The 18,430-nt window shown below is 43.2% G+C and overlaps 1 protein-coding gene across 1 annotated transcript in view; it reads left to right on the top strand.

Annotated features, from left to right (window-relative positions):
• Positions 1 to 18,430, top strand: part of MARF1 (meiosis regulator and mRNA stability factor 1) — a 2,255,654-nt gene that overhangs the window by 1,281,079 nt on the left and 956,145 nt on the right. Inside the window, exon 13 of the mRNA XM_044088896.1 lies at positions 9,383 to 9,502. Coding sequence (XP_043944831.1) covers positions 9,383 to 9,502 — 120 coding nt within the window. The remainder of the gene's footprint in view (positions 1 to 9,382; positions 9,503 to 18,430) is intronic.

Genomic DNA, 18,430 nt, shown 5'->3' on the forward strand with positions numbered 1-18,430 from the left:
AGGAGGTTTGTATTTGCCAAATCATTCTTGACCAGGAATATGGTGTTGTTACCAAGCTGGTAATAACCCTCACTGAGTACACCAATGGAAGAGTTTCACATGGAGGAGGGTATTGTGGATCCTTGTGAAGCAAAGGATGATTACAGGTTGGTGGGCCAATGACAGACACAGAAGGAAAAAAGATAAAGAAAGTTCATTTATTGGCACCTTTACCTTTTGTTCGGGTGTCATTTTTCTGGGCCTTCATGGGATTCACCTTCCCCTTACATTTTTGGTCTCAATCTTTTTGAACAAGTAGGCTCCATCCTTGAACAGATTCATTGTCATACTTGTTTGCAGTGGGTTGGAGTTGCAAAGGTTACTGGCATCCCCTTCATTTCTCCGACCATTGTGGTTTCTGGAGGTTTAAGGAATGTTTGACGGTTGAACTGGTACATAGGGTCTTGTTCACAGTCTGTAAGTTTGGAGTGTGCCTCTTCCCCAAAAGTGGAAGTGCAGTTTGGCTTTGTCTTTTATTTTTGCTTCCACTTGTTTTGGCACCTGTACTCTTTGTAATCACAAAAATGTTTCCTACTCTGTTCCCTCTCCCGAAAAAGAAACTATTTGTATGAGAGCCAGGTTACTTAAGCATATAATGGGCTATCATGTTAAGGATTTTCTGTACATCCCTGACTCCCCTCTCCTTAATGGCTTAACATGCTTGCCACCAACATATTTTCTACAATGCTGATTGCATTGATTTACATGCACTTTCAATCACATGGAAAAATCCACACCAAGTTTACATCTTGGTGCCTTGCACTAGCTGTATTTCACTCTGCCTTCACAGTGAGGCAGACCAGGGTGTCTCACTGTTTCTTATGCATGCCACCCTGATCCATTGTTTGTGTTGCACCCGTCTTTGGGCTGTTTCAGTTTTTGTTGGTGAATTTGAGTCATTATGAGAGCTTTGTTGCTGCCCCCATAGAGCCACCAACATTCATGTTCTGTGTCACTAGGCATTTTTCCCTCTGGACTTGGCTGTAGTCAAATCTCCCCTTAAGAATTAGCTGTTTCTGGTGTTTTCCTGTCCTGATCCTCCAAGCCTCAATACATTGATGTTTCTTTTCTAGGTAAACTTTCTTTCCATGGCCAAATCTGACTGGTTATGTTTCCACTTACTCTGTCTTTGTAGCTAGTACTGAGGTGGTTCTTAGACTCCTGCCTCCTTGGTGGTTTTATTTCAATCATAGACATGTTGTTGAAGGGTCCTTAACATTGTTTGTAATGGATACTTTCTAATCAGTATCAGCTCATCTGTGAAGAGGACCCTTCTTGATAGGACGGGAATGCAATCCTATTTCCATGGGGGACTGGAGATCTTTTTGCCATTGGATTTTACAGAAGATCAGGCAAGTAGTATGCTTCCATATTATTTAGCAGTGGGTGTCAGATTTTCATGGATTTGCTTAAGTGGCAGGGGTGGTAAATCGGAAGACAGCTGCTCACAGGTGCAGTTCCATCTGCTAGTGTAGGAAGTTCAGGAAAAAAGATGGTAATTATGGAAATAACCAAACCACAGGACTTTGCAAAAAGTTATCTTTTTATAGAATAATGTGTGGATCAGTAGGACTGAATCTCCTTTCCCAGTACTTTTCAGTCCACAGTCTGTCACCCTCCAGCTAGTTCAGGACTGAGTCTTTGTCCCCCTGTAAATTGCATTACATAGCCTCCTACAGTTTCTAACTTTTTTCCAGAAATTAAAAAAAAAAAAAAAAAAAAAAAAGAAAAATGCAGTTCACATTACATACAGAAGAATTTAATGCACCAAATTTCACATCTGATGTTGTTAATCTTTCCATTCATCACCGATGGGTTTGGTTCTGAGCCCAGTTCAGAACCGAGTCGGCCTAGTACCACGCTTGCGCCAGCCAAAAAACTTTCGCGCTAAGCTTCTACCCACAATGCCCTTCTCCCTGTTACCCCAGATCTCGTTTGCCGCATAGCCGTAAAGCCGCATTTCAGCCAAGCTCTCAGCTAAGTGGGAACTTTTTGATATTTTTTGAGAAAATTGTTTGATTCTCTTATTAGTGGTTTATATTCATTGATCTTCACTTTTACAGTTAGAGTTACTCCTTTTCTCTTTCCTTCTACCCGTTTGGTAATCTTTTAAGTACCATTGGTGGTACAGCCCTCTCTCTTTACTCTTGTATTCCTTGAATACAATAGCTGGTATTCCTTCCTTTTCCATCTAGTTGTGTGTTTTTGCTTTTGGGATAGATACGGTGCGTCTTTTGTTTAGATTTAGGCTAGACTAAATAAGATTTAGGATTGTATTTGAGGACTTTGATTGTTGTTAACTTGTCATGATGTCTGACAAGGGTACTTCAGGTTTCAAGCACTGTACTTTGTGTAATGGTAAACTTCCTAACAGTGGCTCTCACGATGATTGTGTTTATTACTTGGGGGTGCCCCATCTTTTGGTGATGCCTTCCTGTGTAATTTGCCAAAGTTTAGCCGGTGCAGTCTGAACGAGTGCAAGAATAAGTTGATTCTAAAGAGCTTACTTAAATCGCCCTTTTCAGAGGCCCTTTCTGCAATGGAGGTCTCAACCCCTCCTAGAAAAGATAAAAAAAGGTCCCATTCGTTTCCCTCTTCACCCTCTGGTGACCAGGCCATGTCTGTCAAACCTAAGGTACAAAAGCTTTCTTTGGAGCATAAATAAGTCTGCCTCGTTGGCTCCGACCTTATCTCCGTCCATAGACCCTTTTCTAGGCCAAGTCTATAGCCTATTCCTAGATCGACCAGACTCCCTGTCAGGAGTATCCACTAGATCCATCAGGAGCCTTTCAAAACTTAATGGGGTGTGTCTTGTGGACCAGCTGCTGGCAGCCAGGGGGATACCCATGCCTTTCAAAACCCATCCCCCTACAGGATATGGGTTCATTTTTCCACAGACTTCATCCTGTTCTCCTCCTTCGGCCACCTCAGTTCCAGAGCCTTCTGCTCCGACGTCTCTTTCAGAACCCCCCGTTTTGGCGCCAGTAGTGGACCTCACTTTGGCTCGAACTGTTCCTTTGTTCCTCTGTTCCTACTGAACCAGTCCTTCCTCAACCCTGTGATTGGGCTACAGGCTCTTTGGTTGGTGGCATGGTCCGGACTGTTTATTCGGTTCCATCCTCTGTACCGGGAGCTTTGTTTGCTCCAATCCTGCTTGAGGCTCCATCCTCAGGAGTGGGTTCGATAGAGCGGGGTGTGACCCCGGTTTCGAGGTTGTCTTTCTGTTCTGGGCTCCCATCCCTCTTCAGGCGGACCTGCTTTCCGTGTTATGGAGAGGGCTCTTGCTTCTGGAAGCATTCCACCGATGTCGGAACCCCAGTTTTGTCCCACTGAGCTACAGCTGCCAAAGGCCACCTCCACTGGACTCCAGGCAGGGAAGCCAGAGGAAACCCCTGTACAGGGTGCCCACTCTTCCGATTCCTCCTCAGAAGCCCCCACTGAGGAGTCCCCACGGAAGAAATAGTGCAAGAGGAAGCACGTAGACTCACCTGAGCAGTCTCTTACGGAGAACATAGATTTCGATGATGGTGAAGGGTCTCCACGGTCACCTCCTGATGTCTCCTTCGGAGACATCCTTGAAATGCTGAAACAGAGGGGTGACTTGAAGCCCACTAATCCTCCTGAGGAGTCTGTGTTCCTGCAGGCCTTCCGTGCCCGGCCTTCTACCTCTTGGGTGACCCCGCCTGCAGATGAGCTAGTTCAGCTCGTGGTGCAGCACGCCTGGAAGAACCCCAACTCTGTTGAGGTGATCCCTCGGAGACCCGACAAGATTCTCTCCCCACCAGAGGAACACCCACATTGGTCCAGAGGTTTACCAGTCGATGCTGTGGTGGTGGCAGCGGCCACTAAAAAGGACCTAGCTGAAGAGAGTCCTACTGTCCACCCACCCAGCAGAGAGTCCCGGGCTGTGGACAGATTGGGGAAGTGAGTTTTTGCATCAGTGACCTTTGCCATATGGTCCCTGAACTACTTGGCACATTTTACGAGACTCCAGAGAGACTTGATTTCCAAACTCTCTGGAGCACTCGCAGGGCGGGTGTCTGACGAGGTGAGGGACAAAGTTGCCTTGCAGCACGCAACCCTGGAATCCATCTCCAATTTGTCTTTGAGGTTGCTTTCACACACAATCAAAGGAGTGGTTAGAGCTGTGGTGTCAGGCCTAGTTATGAGACGTCATGCCTGAATGTGCATTTCTGACCTCGCGAACCCCTTCAAGTCTTCCTTTTTGAATGCTCCCATCGAAGCATCTTTCCTGTTTGGCTCCAAGGTTAAGGACGTGCTAGCCAGGTGTGAGCAGGACAGTAAGACCCTGTCTGCCATAGGCCTACATTTTTCCAACCCTCAGCGTTTCTTCTCCAGGAATCAGAGGAGTGGGAAGATGTGGCACAAAAAAATTGCAGGGTCCTTTCCATGCCGCACGTTGTGATACCCCCAGGGGCAGAGGGGGGGTAACGATTCCAGAAGATGCCCCTTTTGAGGCAGAAGGGGGTCCATGCAACCAAGACCCCAGAGACTCCTTCTCTGGACAGCCTTACCAGGGCTTCTGAAGAGCGGGCCGATTGCTTGCCTCTGGAAGCAGTCAGGGATCATTTCTTTCTGCATCAAGTTGCTTGGCAGTCTTATCACCACCGATCGTTGGGTGCAGAATATCATTACCAGAGGTTACACCATTCCCCTCATGTCTTATCCAAAACTTCCAGACATTCCACCCAGTCAGAGGGAAGAAACAGCTTCAGAAGTATGAAAGCTGTATCAAAAAAGAGCCATCCAAATAGTCCCACCAGATCAATGTGGATCCGGCTTTTACTCAAGCTTTTTTTTGATGCGAAAAATGACTGGGGACTGAAAACCCATCCTGAATCTCCGCAGTTTGAACAAACATGTCACCCAAACCAATTTCTGGATAGTCACTGTTCAGTCATCCTCCCTTTTCACAGGGAGGGTGATTGGATGTGCTCTATAGATCTCCGGGATGCGTATTACCACATCAAAATGGACAAATGCTCCAGGAGCCTGCTTCATTTCCAGCTAGGAGCCAATCATTACCAGTTTTGCGCCCTGTCATTCGGTCTCTCTACAGCCCCCAGAGTGTTCACAAAGTGCATGGCAGTGGTCACAGCTCACTTCAGACTGCAAGGATTCCGGGTGTTTCCATGTTTGGACGATTGGGTCCTTACCGCCCCCACCAAGCATTTTCTGGTAACAGCCCTACAATACATCCTTTCTCTGGCAGAAATTTGGGGGATAACTGTGAACTGGAGAAATCCAACCTTACTCCGACCCAGCAAATAGAATTAATCGTGGCAGTCTTCGACACTCTGTCCTGTCTGGTGTCACTCCCGGCTCTCAGACTCCAGAGGTTGAGGCTTCAAATCCGGGTGGTACTCTGCCAAAACAAAGTCTCGGTGAGAGAGGTTCTTCAGGTCCTAGGATCCATGGCAGCCTCCATTCCAATAGTGCCTGTTGTGAAACTGCATATGCAAATCCTCCAATGGCTTCTTCTCTCTCAGTGGTTCCCGAATCATCACCCCCTATGTTTTCAGGTCCGGATAACCAACTCTTGCAAACAGGACCTTCTTTGGTGGATGAGGTCAGACACAGATCTTTGGAGCTGCCCATTCCAGTCCCCTCAGCCCATGGCCATTGTGACCACGGATGTTTCTCTGATAGGGTGCGGGGGCCATTTCCAGGGAAAGACGGTCCATGGCGCATGGTCCACACTGGAGGCAGACCTGCATATCAACATTCTAGAACTGAGAGCGGTGCTGTTAGCGTTGCAAGCATTCCATCCGGTCCTCCCCTCTGGAATGATTGCAGTTCAGTCAGACAATATGCAAGTAGTCTGGTATATCAACAAGCAACGAGGAACCAAATCCTTCCCCCTGTGTTGAGAGGCCACGAGAATTTGGCAATGGGCAATAGATTCCAACTTCTTTCTGATAGCAATGCATATACCGGCGAGCTCCAACGTGATTGCAGATGCGCTGAGCAGATGTATTCTCTTGCCCCATGAGTGGTCTCCCAATCCTGGAGTAATGGGAGAAATTTTCAGCTGTTGGGGCCGGCCTTGCTGCGACCTCTTCGCCTCCTCTTCAAACAGCAAATGCAGCAGCTATTTTGCCCTATTCCCCCCAAAGGGTGAGCCCCTGAGTGACACTGATTCACAATTGACCCATGGGATGTCTCTATGCCTATCCTCCCATTCCTCTGATTCCACAGTTTGTAAAGAAAGCCATTCAGTTGAAATGCAAGGTGATTCTCTTAGCCCCATTTTGGCCTTGACAAGTTTGGTTCCCCTTCCTTCGGCATCATCTGTTGTACCCACTGTGGATTCTGGACCCTATTCCAGATCTGATCTCTCACCCCCAAGGGTTGACTCATCCATATCTGTCCAGTCTCAAGCTGACAGCTTGGTTTCTCCACTTCCGCTAGTTGCCAGGCAGGATGACCTCCTCTCTCCTGTTCGTGATATCATTCTGGCTTCTCACAAACCATCCACCAGAAGACTATACCGGGGCAAATGGAAAAGGTTCTTTATTTGGTCAAAGGAAAGGATGCTAGATCTGTGTTCGGCTCCAGTCACAGCGGTTTTACAATACCTAAGTTTTTTGAAGATGGAGCCACAGCCTCTTCCATATGAGTTCATCTGCCAGGAATTTCTAATTATCATAATGGACTGGATGGTACTCCGCTCATATCATTGCATTTATGTAAAACGTTTTTCAAAGGAGTATCTCGCATTAGACCTCCAATCAGACAGACTATAGAGCCATGGAACCTTATGGTAGTTCTCCAGTCTTTGACTTAACCCCCCTTTGAACCCGCTGCGAGTTGTGACCTCAAATTCTTGTCATGGAAATCTCTCCTCTTGGTAGCCATCATGTCAGCCAGACGAGTTTCAGAGTTTGCAGGCATTGTGTGCCAAAAGACCCTACCTAATTTTTCATAAAGATAAATTATCACTCCGGACAAACCCATCCTTTCTCCTCAAAGTTGTTTCTGTTTTTTCCATCATTCAGTCTATTGATCTTCCAGTATTTGTTTCCCAAACTTTTCTAATAAAGGAGAATATTGCCTACATTCCGTGGATGTACAAAGGCAACTGGGATTCTATTTAGACAAGATCAAAACAATACGCAAGGCTGACTAACTGTTCATTTCCTTCTCTGGGCCTAGAATGGGAAACTGTCTCCAAGGTCACTTTATCGAAATGGCTACGGGACTGCATACGTTTAATTTATTCATTTGCAAATGAACCTATGCCACAGAATATTAAAGCACATTCCACCAGATCTGTGGCAACTTCTGTAGCCTTCCATTCCAGGGCTTCTGTGGCTGACATTTGCACAGCAGCCATTTGGGCTAAACCCCACACTTTTATCAATCATTACAAATTGGATGTAGTCTCCAGAGGGAGAGCTGCCTTCAGCTCAATGGTTCTCAGGAATGTTCTTCCATAAGGGCCACCTAAGGATGATAAGGTAGCTGGGGATTCTGTCCCATCGGTGATGAATGGAAAGAAGATTAACAACGTTAGATGAAGTTGTGTCTTACCGTAACATTCCATCTGTGTTCTTCATCTTTCATTCATCACTTCCCACCCTCCTTACCCCACCAAAGGCTCCTGGTGGATATTTTGGGTCCTAGTAGTGTCTTAGGGTATTTACGTAGAAGTGGCCTCTTTTACTTGTATAACATCGGCAAACTCAATCTGAGATAACAGGGAAAAGGGCTTTGTGGGTAGAAGCTTAGCTTGAGAGTTTTTTGGCTGGCGGGAGCTTGGTACTAGGCCCACTCTTTTCCGAGGGCTTGGAACCGAACCCATGGGTGATGAATGAAAGATGATGAACAACACAGATGGAACGTTATGGTAAGACATAACTTCTTTTTCTTTACCCAACTGTGTTGTGTGTGTGCACACTAGCATGTCTGTATGTATCGGTGTGAGAGCTTCTGTGTGGATCATTAGTGTTCATTCCTAATTTCATATTCATAGCTAATTTTCAAACTGATCCACACCATTTACTAACTTCGTCCCCTACATACCAAACAAACCCTTTTCATACACATACTGCTGCCATTCAGAACATAAAAATTGTTACAGCTGGGAACCAACAGTGTGACTTGAAATGAAAGTAATGCAGTCATCAGTTTTAAAAAATGTATATTTAATTTAGTAATCAGCAGAAAAGAAGTTCATTATATCCTATTAGAGCCTGTACTATTCATTTATAAATGCTTTTTACTATGGTGTGGAGGAGGCCACATGGCCATATCGACATTGCTGTTATCTTAACTTCCTGCTGAGCTTAAATGCAAAGATTGTAAAGATTTAGACTGCCAACATCAGAATTAAAAACATCAGAATTATAAACAACGTGATCATCACTGCTTTAACTAGAAAAAAAAAAACACCCTAGACCCCTGAAATGTTTTCAGACACTGAACTGACACCTTTAGTGGTGTCCCTTGCATAACATTGATGGTCAGAAGACATTCCACAGACAATTACATCACCTTTTATGTAAAATAACAAAATGGAAAAAAAATCACAAACTTCAAAACAGTTATGACAAAACTACAGAAGGTGTTAACAATAAAACATCCATCAAGGTAAGAACAGTGGCATATTACTTTAAGCTTTACAAATAGACTGTAAATGAAAAAGGGGCACAGTTCTGAAGTGGTCTTGGAAGTAAATATCCCATTAGAGTTTTTGTGTTATATGAATGGATGCCACGGAACCCAGGATGTTAAGCTGTCAAACGGATAATTTATGAAATTAGGGGGTTACTTGTCTATCTTTAAATGATTGAACATCTAACAGAAAATTCTTGTAGTATTGCATTTTTAAGTTCACTTCTAGACTCTAGTCCTTTTCCGAACAGTTGCGGAGGCAAAAGAAGACCTGGTCACGCAACCTTCCTCAGTATGTTATGTATATTGCAGTCTGAGTTATGTTTTGAAAGACCTTTGATCATCCCAGTGCTTTCAGTGTATATGCATCATTACCTTCATCATGACCAAGACACAGAAGCGAGCCTTATTTTAAAGCCTTGCATTTTGATGACGGGAGTATCAAGCTCTAGAAACATTCGCTTCTGTAAATATTTTTAAGTATTATCTTAAATGATTCCCGTCTGTCATTAAATGTTTTTTCCTTTCATTATAAAAATACACTGTCGCTAAGTTTTATTTATAATGGAAGCAAAAGGTGAAATCTGCTGCCTAGCTTGGTATAACTGTGCTGCCATGTAAAGGAGTAGCAAGAAATAAGATACAGAGAGCAGCTTTACTTGTTTAATTGTTTGATAACATTCTTTTTGTGTCTTCATTTTTGCAGTGAGAATGAATTTGACCCAGACACCTACACTGTCCCATTTGTTGTTTTGTCCATAAAGACATTTTCTCCTCAAGTCCACAGCCTCCTGCAAACGCATGAAGGCACTGTGCCTTTGCTGAGGTAATTGCAATGAAGCATTTTTGCATCTTTCTCTTTCTATGTGATCTAGCGTTTGTGCTTAATATTTGTACATTTTGCTTGCCTTATTTTGTAGTTAAACTATCTACCTTGTCTATTTTTTTTAAATATATTGTGAAAGCAGCTCTAGTTGTGTGTTCAGTTACATCTCAAAGAAAAGTAAAGTTGCATTAGATTGTGCTTCACTTTCTTTAAATGAATAGGGAAGGGGTGCTTTAACCAGAGGCATGGAACATCTTAAAGATAATATGCAGACAATTTTAAACTAAAAAAGCCAAATAGTGAGCGCCTACATTCAGAATCATGGAATACTTCAAAATATACTAGGAATGCTTTTAACTTTATTTGAAATTTAAAAGTAAGACTGTTCTTCAGCTTGCTGCAGTACTTACAGCAGTCACTTCATCATGCAACAGTTGGGGATATGGAAAGTCTGCATGTAGACGAATTAGGCAAACATTTTGGATTACTTGTAATGAATAATCAGCTTGATGATTCGCCAGGTTAAGTGCTGCTTTGGGATTCAGTTTTGTGTTAGCAGGAAATGGGAAAGGTTTTACCAGATATGCTGAATCTCTAAAAGTAAGCCTTGTTTCTGGCTCTGTGTCACAAAGGGATTGGACCCCTGACAACGACCAAGGCAACTGGGGTTTAATAGCTCTGGCACTGGAGGGTTCCATCAGGGAGGGGGGGAAGGAGTGAAGGGGTATAGGGGTTTGTGCACACTTGAAGATACTTTGGGTGGTATAATTTCTCTGGTGGAGACTAGGAAAAGTGCTGCCTGTGTTGTGGGGGTCAGGTCAGGGCTGTCTGGACAGGCCCATTCCATGACCCTCCCTCACACCTTGCAGGATGCATGCAGTTAGGGCTCTGGAGAAATATAAATAACTCAAACCATGACTGGTGGCCGTCTGAATGATGGTCCCTACCAGTTGACCCCTTCCCTCCTTCCCTTGTGATTGTGAGTGAATTGACGGGGGGGGGGGGGGACTGATAGGCAGTGGAGGCAAAGAGTGCAAAAATAAGCCTTGTAGCAGAGATCAGATTTGCCCTTTCAGTAAGTAAAAGATAAAAAAATGTCTGTTTTTAAGTCTGCCTCCTACAGAGTGCATGTTAGGGTTATAGTTTCTTTTTAACATATGGTTATTTTCTGTTTATGTACCATGTAAAGGATGTACAGTGGATATAAAAAGTGTACACACCCCTGTTAAAATACCAGGTTTTTGTGATATATAAAAATGAGACCACACTAAATCATTTCAAAACTTTTCCCACCTTTAATGTGACCTATAACCTGTACAATTCATTTGAAAAACAGACAAATCTGTTAGGAGAAAAAATATAAAAAGTAAAAAACGTATAATAAGCTGGTTGTGTGCACACCATTAAACTAATACTTTGTTGAAGCACCTTTTGATTTAATTACAACATTCAGTCTTCTTGAGCAGGAGTCTTATCAGCATGGCACATCTTGACTTGGCAATATTTGCCCACTCTTCCTTGCAAAAGCGCTCCAAATCTGTCAGATTGTGAGGACATCTCTTGTGCACAGCCCTCTTCAGGTCACCCCACAGATTTTTTATTGGATTTAGGTCTGGTCTCTGGCTGGGCCATTCCAAAACCTTATTTTTTTTCTGGTGAAGCCATTCTTTTGTTGATTTGGATGTATGCTTGGGGTCATTGTCGTGTTGAAAGGTGAAATTCCACTTCATCTTCAGCTTTCTAGCAGATGCCTAAAGGTTTGGGGCCAAAAGTGACTGGTATTTGGAACTGTTCATAATTCCCTCCACCTTGACCAAAGCTCCAGTTCCAGCTGAAGAAAAGCAGCCCCAAAGCATGATACTGCCACCACCATGCTTCACCGTTGGGACGGTGTTCTTTTGGTGATGCAAAGTGTTTTTGCGCCAAACGTACCTTTTGGAATTGTGGCCAAAATGTTCAACCTTGGTCTCATCAGACCATAACACATTTTTCTACATGCTTTTGGGAGACTTGGTGTATTGTTTTGCAAATTTTAGCCAAGCCTGGATTTTTTTCTGTGTAAGAAAAGGCTTCCATCTTGCAACCCTACCCCATAGACATATGGAGAATATGGGCGACTGTTGTCACATGTAGTACACAACCAGTACTTGCCAGAAATTCCTGCAGCTCCTTCAGTGTTGCTGTAGGTCTCTTGGCAGCCTCCCTGACCAGTTTTCATCTTGTCTTTTCATCAGTTTTGGAGGGACGTCAAGTTCTTTACAACGTCACTGTTCCATATTTTCTCCACTTTTTAATTGTCTTCACTGTGTTCCATACTATATCCAATGCTGTGGAAATTTTTTTGTACCCTTCTCCTGACTGATACCTTTCAACAATGAGATCCCTTTGATGCTTTGTAAGCTGTCTGCGAACCATGGCTTTTGCTGTAGCAGACAACTGAGTAAGTGTCAGGAAAATCCTAATAGGACAGCTGAACTTTATTTGGGGTTAATCAGTCTCTCTTTAATTGATGGGTGTGTACCCAAGAAGACTGAATGTTCTAATTAAGTCAAAAGGTGCTTCAGCAAAGTATTAGTTTAAGGGTGTGCACACTTATGTAACCAGCATATTGTACAGTTTTTATATTTATATTTTTCCCCTAACAGATTTGCTTGTTTTTCAATTAAATTGTACAGATTATAGGTCACATTGAAGGTGGGAAAAGTTTTGACATGATTTATTGTGGTCTCATTTTTTTATATCACAAAAACCTGGCATTTTAACAGGGTTGTGTAGACTTTTTATATCCACTGTATATTATATATGGCTTTGCCACTGGACTTGGATAGAAATGACCTCTGCTAGTTCCCCCAAGTGCAAGGTGCCATTCTCACATCCTGTAGGAAGACCACAAATGTCATGGGTGTCAAGTTCTTTTGAAGTCATAGTTTTGTTTACATTTTTAAGCAAATGTAAGGCAGTTAACAGCCACTAAAATCCTGTAATTTGCTTAACATTGAAACTGAACTGTGGATGATGCATTATATTTTTGTGTCTTTGCCAGTTACCACTAAATGGTTTGTCAGAGGAATACCATGTCCATCTTGGTAGTTAAGAATGAAATGCATGGATTTCAGTTTCATGTTCATTCTCCACAGCAGTTGTCACACTTTTAACTTGCCTTTGTGAATCTAGAATAAGTTATGCTTCAAACATTTGAGTCAGTTATATAATTAAGTTCATAAATTATTCCTAGAAGATGCATGAAGAGTGCCATGAGAGTGTGTGTGTAGCTTTTGTGGATCACTTTAGTGTTTTAAATTGTTCTGTTGCCAGGGTAAGTTAGTTGGTGGTCAGATGTACCAATACACTGTGTTCATATGGGGTTTTACCATTTTTTTTCTTTTTTGCCACAGTGTGCAACTTGTCCATTAAAGTTCCACCCTCCCATCCCCCCCCCCCCACACACACACACACACACTGATTGTGCTAATGGGGGGAGGGGGTCTTGGTAAAGAAACTTTCATGTCATTCTTTAAATGAATTCATTCTATTAGATAAAGGTAGCATGAGTAAGGATTGAAGTTAGCAGTAACTGGAATTGACAGTTTATTTTTATTTAGTTACCACGAAGGTAGTTAAGTGGTTAAAGTGGTTACTTAGTCTTGTTCTGTTCATAGTATTTATATCTTTTACATTATCATTTCTACTTTCGTGTTGGCATAATTGTGTAGTATAATACAGTTTATCAAACTGTCTAAAATGCTTGTTATACATTTGTTGAATTTATGTATTTACGTTTTGATAAATTTTTTTGGCACGCCAGACTAATAAACGTTTGTGCCATTCAGAACTTTATTTTTGCACCTTTTTAGTTCCCCAAATATTCCTTTCATCCCTATTGTGAAGATAAGTCTCACACATTCCATTTAATGGCATCTATCTTCTTTCCCTTGACTAACAAGCCTCTTTAACTGATTTATTTTTTTAATACCTAGACAAGCTTCCAAGATGGGTCTGCCTAACCCCTGATTTCCACTTTTAATAAAGGTACTCCTCTCCTGAAATTGTAGCTTCCTCTTCTCCATCTTGACAGCATCCTCTCTCAACTTCCACTTCGTCACTTACCATATTAAATATGGTATTTTAAGTGAATGGTTGAACTCCAGCTCTCCACACTCCCAAAAAGTATGTTTCCAGTTTTCTCTCTCTCCACACAGCTCTTAATTTGAACCCAAGAGAAGTTCCTTTGCAATTTACTTTGGGTATAAAACTATGTTAACATGTCCATACAACTGCCCCAAACCGTCTTGATTTTGTCACGTGTTTAAAAGCCCTTCATGCAAGTGTGTCTACTAGATTTATTGTAATTTGTAATCTTGCCTGAGTTCTTATGAATGTTGTAAGTAACGTGTAATTCTGTATGCACTACTAATATCCCCTTTTTATAACCTGTTTGTCCTCCTTTAGGTCACTTTTGCAGTATTCCAGTACTTGAGTTATTCTGTTGAGGGTAAGCTAATGTCCATCCAGGGTACCAGAGGCAAAAAACTTTCTTGATGTTTTGTACATCTCGTGTATGACTTTAGCCTGTGGGCACAGGGTGTACCTAAGCGGGGATGTATGGGTATAGGAACTTCAGATTATTTTGTCACCAGTCCGAATGCAGAAGTGTCAATGTCTTTCCATTTCACTGTTGCATTATTCATTACATTAGGGATCCCCTGCCAAGGGCGGCCTGATGTCCTGCCAGTATACCAAAGCCTTAGGTTGCTTTAAGGTATGTAGTACGTCACACGTATGCTCCTCATACTATCCTCAGAATTTCATTGCTGCCAGTCCAAATACTATTACTTGATCATTTGGCTGGACACCTGTTCTGTTGCTGGTTCACCAAGCCATTGCAGATAAGTTCCTTGTTGTGGTTCTTTTTTTTTATTTATTTTTTTATTGCTTGCAGGGTTTCATGCCATCCAAGAAGAGTAAATGCCAGTGTGGGAGACAGATTTCCCATAATGAGCGCCATGAACAGTGTTTGTTTTGCCAAGGTACCTTACACAGCCATATATCCTGTTCCATCTCTCAGGCATTTGTACCTAAAACTCTTCGTAGTAGACTTTTTTCTTTGGCACTCTGTTAGAAAACAGTGTCTTAAGCTTTTTGTGAAAGAGACAGTTGGGGGAACTTCCTGCTCTGAGGGACAGCTGTCACTGAAGAAGGCCAAGAAGCCTAAGCCGGAATTTCTACTGTTCAGCCTCTGGTGGACATCTCTCCCGAGGTGAGTGAATGCCCGGAGGTTCACCTGGCTTTATCGTTGGATTTCTCTGCAGTGACGGGGTTGGAGACTGGCAGGGATCTGACTTTAACCATGTCCGAGGAGGTATTGTAGATGTAAGTTTTGGATGTTCAGGGGGAACCACGGATGTTTATCTCCGAGGGGCCTAGCAGTGTTCCTCAAATATTAGTCAGAGAAATAGTCCCAGCTACCCTTATTGAATACTATCCTGGGTCAGAGCCTTCCAAATTTTGTAAGGCAAGACATTTCATTAAAGAAAAATCAAGACTAAATATATTATTCCTGTTGCTGTGGATCCACAGAGTGAATGGCAGGCCTTCACACGGGGCTTGTTTAGTGCTGTGATGGCATTGAAATCTCCTCAGGGAGTTTCTGTTCCAGCCCTCCCTTGGTCTTCTATATCCCTGAAAAGACCCAGGGAACAAGATTCCTCTGAGGAGGATTTGAATTCGGATGAGGAATCCCTTGCTTACTCTTCTCAGATTCCCTCTCCTTTGGACTATAGATAAGAGGAATCTACTAGTCCTGATACTCTCTTTGAAGAGATTTCTTTTGGGGACACTGTCTCCAGGATGATGGAGTTCTTTAAATGCGATTGTGCTCAAGTTTCTGAGGTACATAATATGTGAGTTGCTACAGATGGATTATCCTAAACCTTGTGTTGTTCCTCCTGTTTTGGCAGCCTTGTTGGATGCATTTTCCAGTGCTTCTAAGGCTGCAGACTCTCAGCCCCTTGCTTCCAAGAAACCTGATAAATTCTATAGGGTGCCTGAGGACTGTAAATGTTTGTACAATGTCCTCCTGCTGATCTCTCTGTGATGTCTGTAGCTTCTCACAAGCCCTCTCATTTGCTTCCTACTCCCAAGTTACTGCTCCCTGATAAAGATACCAGGACCATGGAAAGGAGACTAGGCAAGGTTTATACCTCTGCTACCTTGGCTTTTAGGGCTGTTGACTATCAGACCCATATGTCTAGGTATTTGTTGGCTCTCCTGTTCCAGGCCTGTCAGGTTATTTCTGATCTTCCAGACTCTGAGGGTACAACTTCAACACTTTCTGTGTTAGGGACTTCCTCCTATGTGGGTTGTCATTCCTTTAAGTGTAGATGTTCATCGTGTTTCACTGTTGCAGTCATAACACTTGGGTTATCCTGCTGGCAGGTGACCCGTAGTCGGCCCGAGTTCCAAAGTCTTGGTCCGGCGTCTGTTGCTGTCGCCTCTTCCCTGACGTCAGTGCGCCAGGGGTATAAAAGTTGCAACCGACGCCATTTTCTTCAGTCTTTCTTGCCGTGCAGTGCCCGAAGCATAAGCAGTTTGCAAGTGCCCATCGGCCGACTCCTGAGATTTTCAAAATTGAATTTAAGAACCGAAGTCTTCAATAAAGCTAAGTACCCCATTGGGGAAACTTTTCATTGCTCCAGACTGATGTCAGTAAAAGTTAATAATTGTATTTCTTGTGGGAAGCAAATACCTCATAAGGACTTCCACTCTTACTGCATTCCTTGCCTAGGCCCTGACCACGACGTCACTAGTTGTCGGTTTTGTGCTAGATTTAATAAACGCACTATTAAACGTCGGTTTGATTTTGCTTTACATTATTTTGGACAAAGATTTAATTGCATAATGCCATCGGAACAACCGACGACCGGAATGTATAAAAAATGCAAAGGCAAAGAAAAAGACAGGCATCCGAGGTCCAAAACCGATGACGAAGCCTCTTCTAGGCCAGTCGCCGGTTCACTGGTTCTCAGTGAGGCGCTTTCGCAGCCCCTGACACCCTCTACCTCAGAACCACAGGCCGCATCCGACAGCCACGTGGAGACACCGTGGCCTGTGGAAACTCAAGGTGGGTCCGGAGCCGCTGAGCAGACACCGGCTTCTGAGGGTGTTTTCAGACTTTCACAGCTTACAATTAAAGCTACTACAGCAGCAAAGGCAAAGTCAAAAACACCATTAAAGACAAAGAAACAAGTGCAGCATTCTCCAGAACAGTCATCCATGCCTAAGAAACAGATGCTTAAAATGGCCGAAAACCTTATTACTGTAATCAGGGGCTCCCATCCCCCTCCTGACAAAAGGCCTAGGCAAGACACTGATTATGATTCCTCTGATCAGGCTTCCATTTCTTCTGATTCTTCCTCTGACCAGGGCTATTCTCTCCCTCCCTATGAGGACTCTGATGCTGAAGAGTCCATTCCTTCAGCCTCACCGCCTGAGGATTACTCTTTTGGTGAAACCCTGCACACCATGAGGGAACATTTCCATTGGGAGAGCCAGGATTACTCAGAATCCAAGAAAAGGCTCAGAGATTTCCTTCTATTGCCTCATCACAGACCCTTGACTATCCCCCCTGTGCTTGATATTGTTGATTATGTTTTTTCTGAAACCAGTCTGTCTCCAGATTCTTTACCCCCTTGCACCAGTAAAGCCAGACAGGTACTACAGGGTCCCTGACTCTTAAATTTCTTTACAAAACCCCCGCTGCGGACCCAGAAACTATTTCTCAGGGTCCAAAAGGGGTTAAAGCTTCCACTGCCAAAAATCCTGTCCCCTCAGATAGGGATTTCAGAGCTCTGGACAGATGGGGTAAAAAAGTTTACACTTCTGCTACTTTAGCTGTAAGAGCTTTAAACTGTCAGTTTCTTGTACTTAAATATCAGCAGTATCTCATGTCATTGTTAAAGCAGAAAATGGTTACAAATACAGAAGGTCCTGATGGTAAAGAAATGCAGGATTTATTGCATGCAGTTGAACAAGTGGGAAAGCATACTCTGCAATGTGGTTTTGATTCATTAGAGGCTTCTTGTAGAGCCGCAGTTACAGGCTCAGTTATTCAAAGACATGCTTGGTTGAAAGAACAAAGTTTACCTGACCATGTTAAAATGAAATTATTGGATGCTCCACTACCGCATGATACTTTGGTGTTAAGGCAGAAGAGGTTTTAAAGAAAAAAGAGGATAAAGCAAAGTCAATGCCAACTGTGAAAGATTTCTTACAGGTTCAGCCACCTAGATTTAGCAGGAACTGGCCTTCAAAAAATTTGTCCTTTCCAGTGTCAGAGAGGCCACAAAGAGGCAGATACAGACGCCCAAGTGGCAGATCTCAGCCCCAAGGCTCCTACAGACCTAAACAATGGGGTTCTTCAGCCCCCAAAGGAGGAGAAGACAAATCACAACCTTATAGAAAACAGTCACAATGACTTCCCTCTGCAAATGCCAAGCACTTACCAGTAGACAGCACCTCTAGGGGGAAAGCTAGCACTTTTCTCAAAAAATTGGCACATGATCACCCAAGACCAATGGGTGTTGAATATAGATGTTAAGTTGTCAATCTCGCCTTCATTCTTGCTTGATGGGTTCGGAGCCGATCCCTCGGCTCCGACTCGGCACTTGCTTTAGCTCGAGAACTCCTTTTACCAGCTCGAGGCAGTCCCATATCCCATGATGCAAGGCAGGAAGTACCCAGATCTCGTTTGCCACTTCGCTTGGGAGGTCTTCTCTTTACCAGCTCCTGGTAAGTAGTTCACATTTGTGATATTTAAGCCCCTTCTTTTAGTTAAAACTAATATTTTTGATAGTTTAATTTAATTTTAACCTTTTTCTGACAGAAATCCCTGTCTCTTTTAATTTTTTTAGTCAGTCAATTTTCCCTATC

The sequence above is a fragment of the Protopterus annectens genome, chromosome 12.part0, assembly GCF_019279795.1.
Source record: "Protopterus annectens isolate FY-2018-M chromosome 12.part0, PAN1.0, whole genome shotgun sequence".
NCBI lineage: Eukaryota > Metazoa > Chordata > Ceratodontiformes > Protopteridae > Protopterus > Protopterus annectens.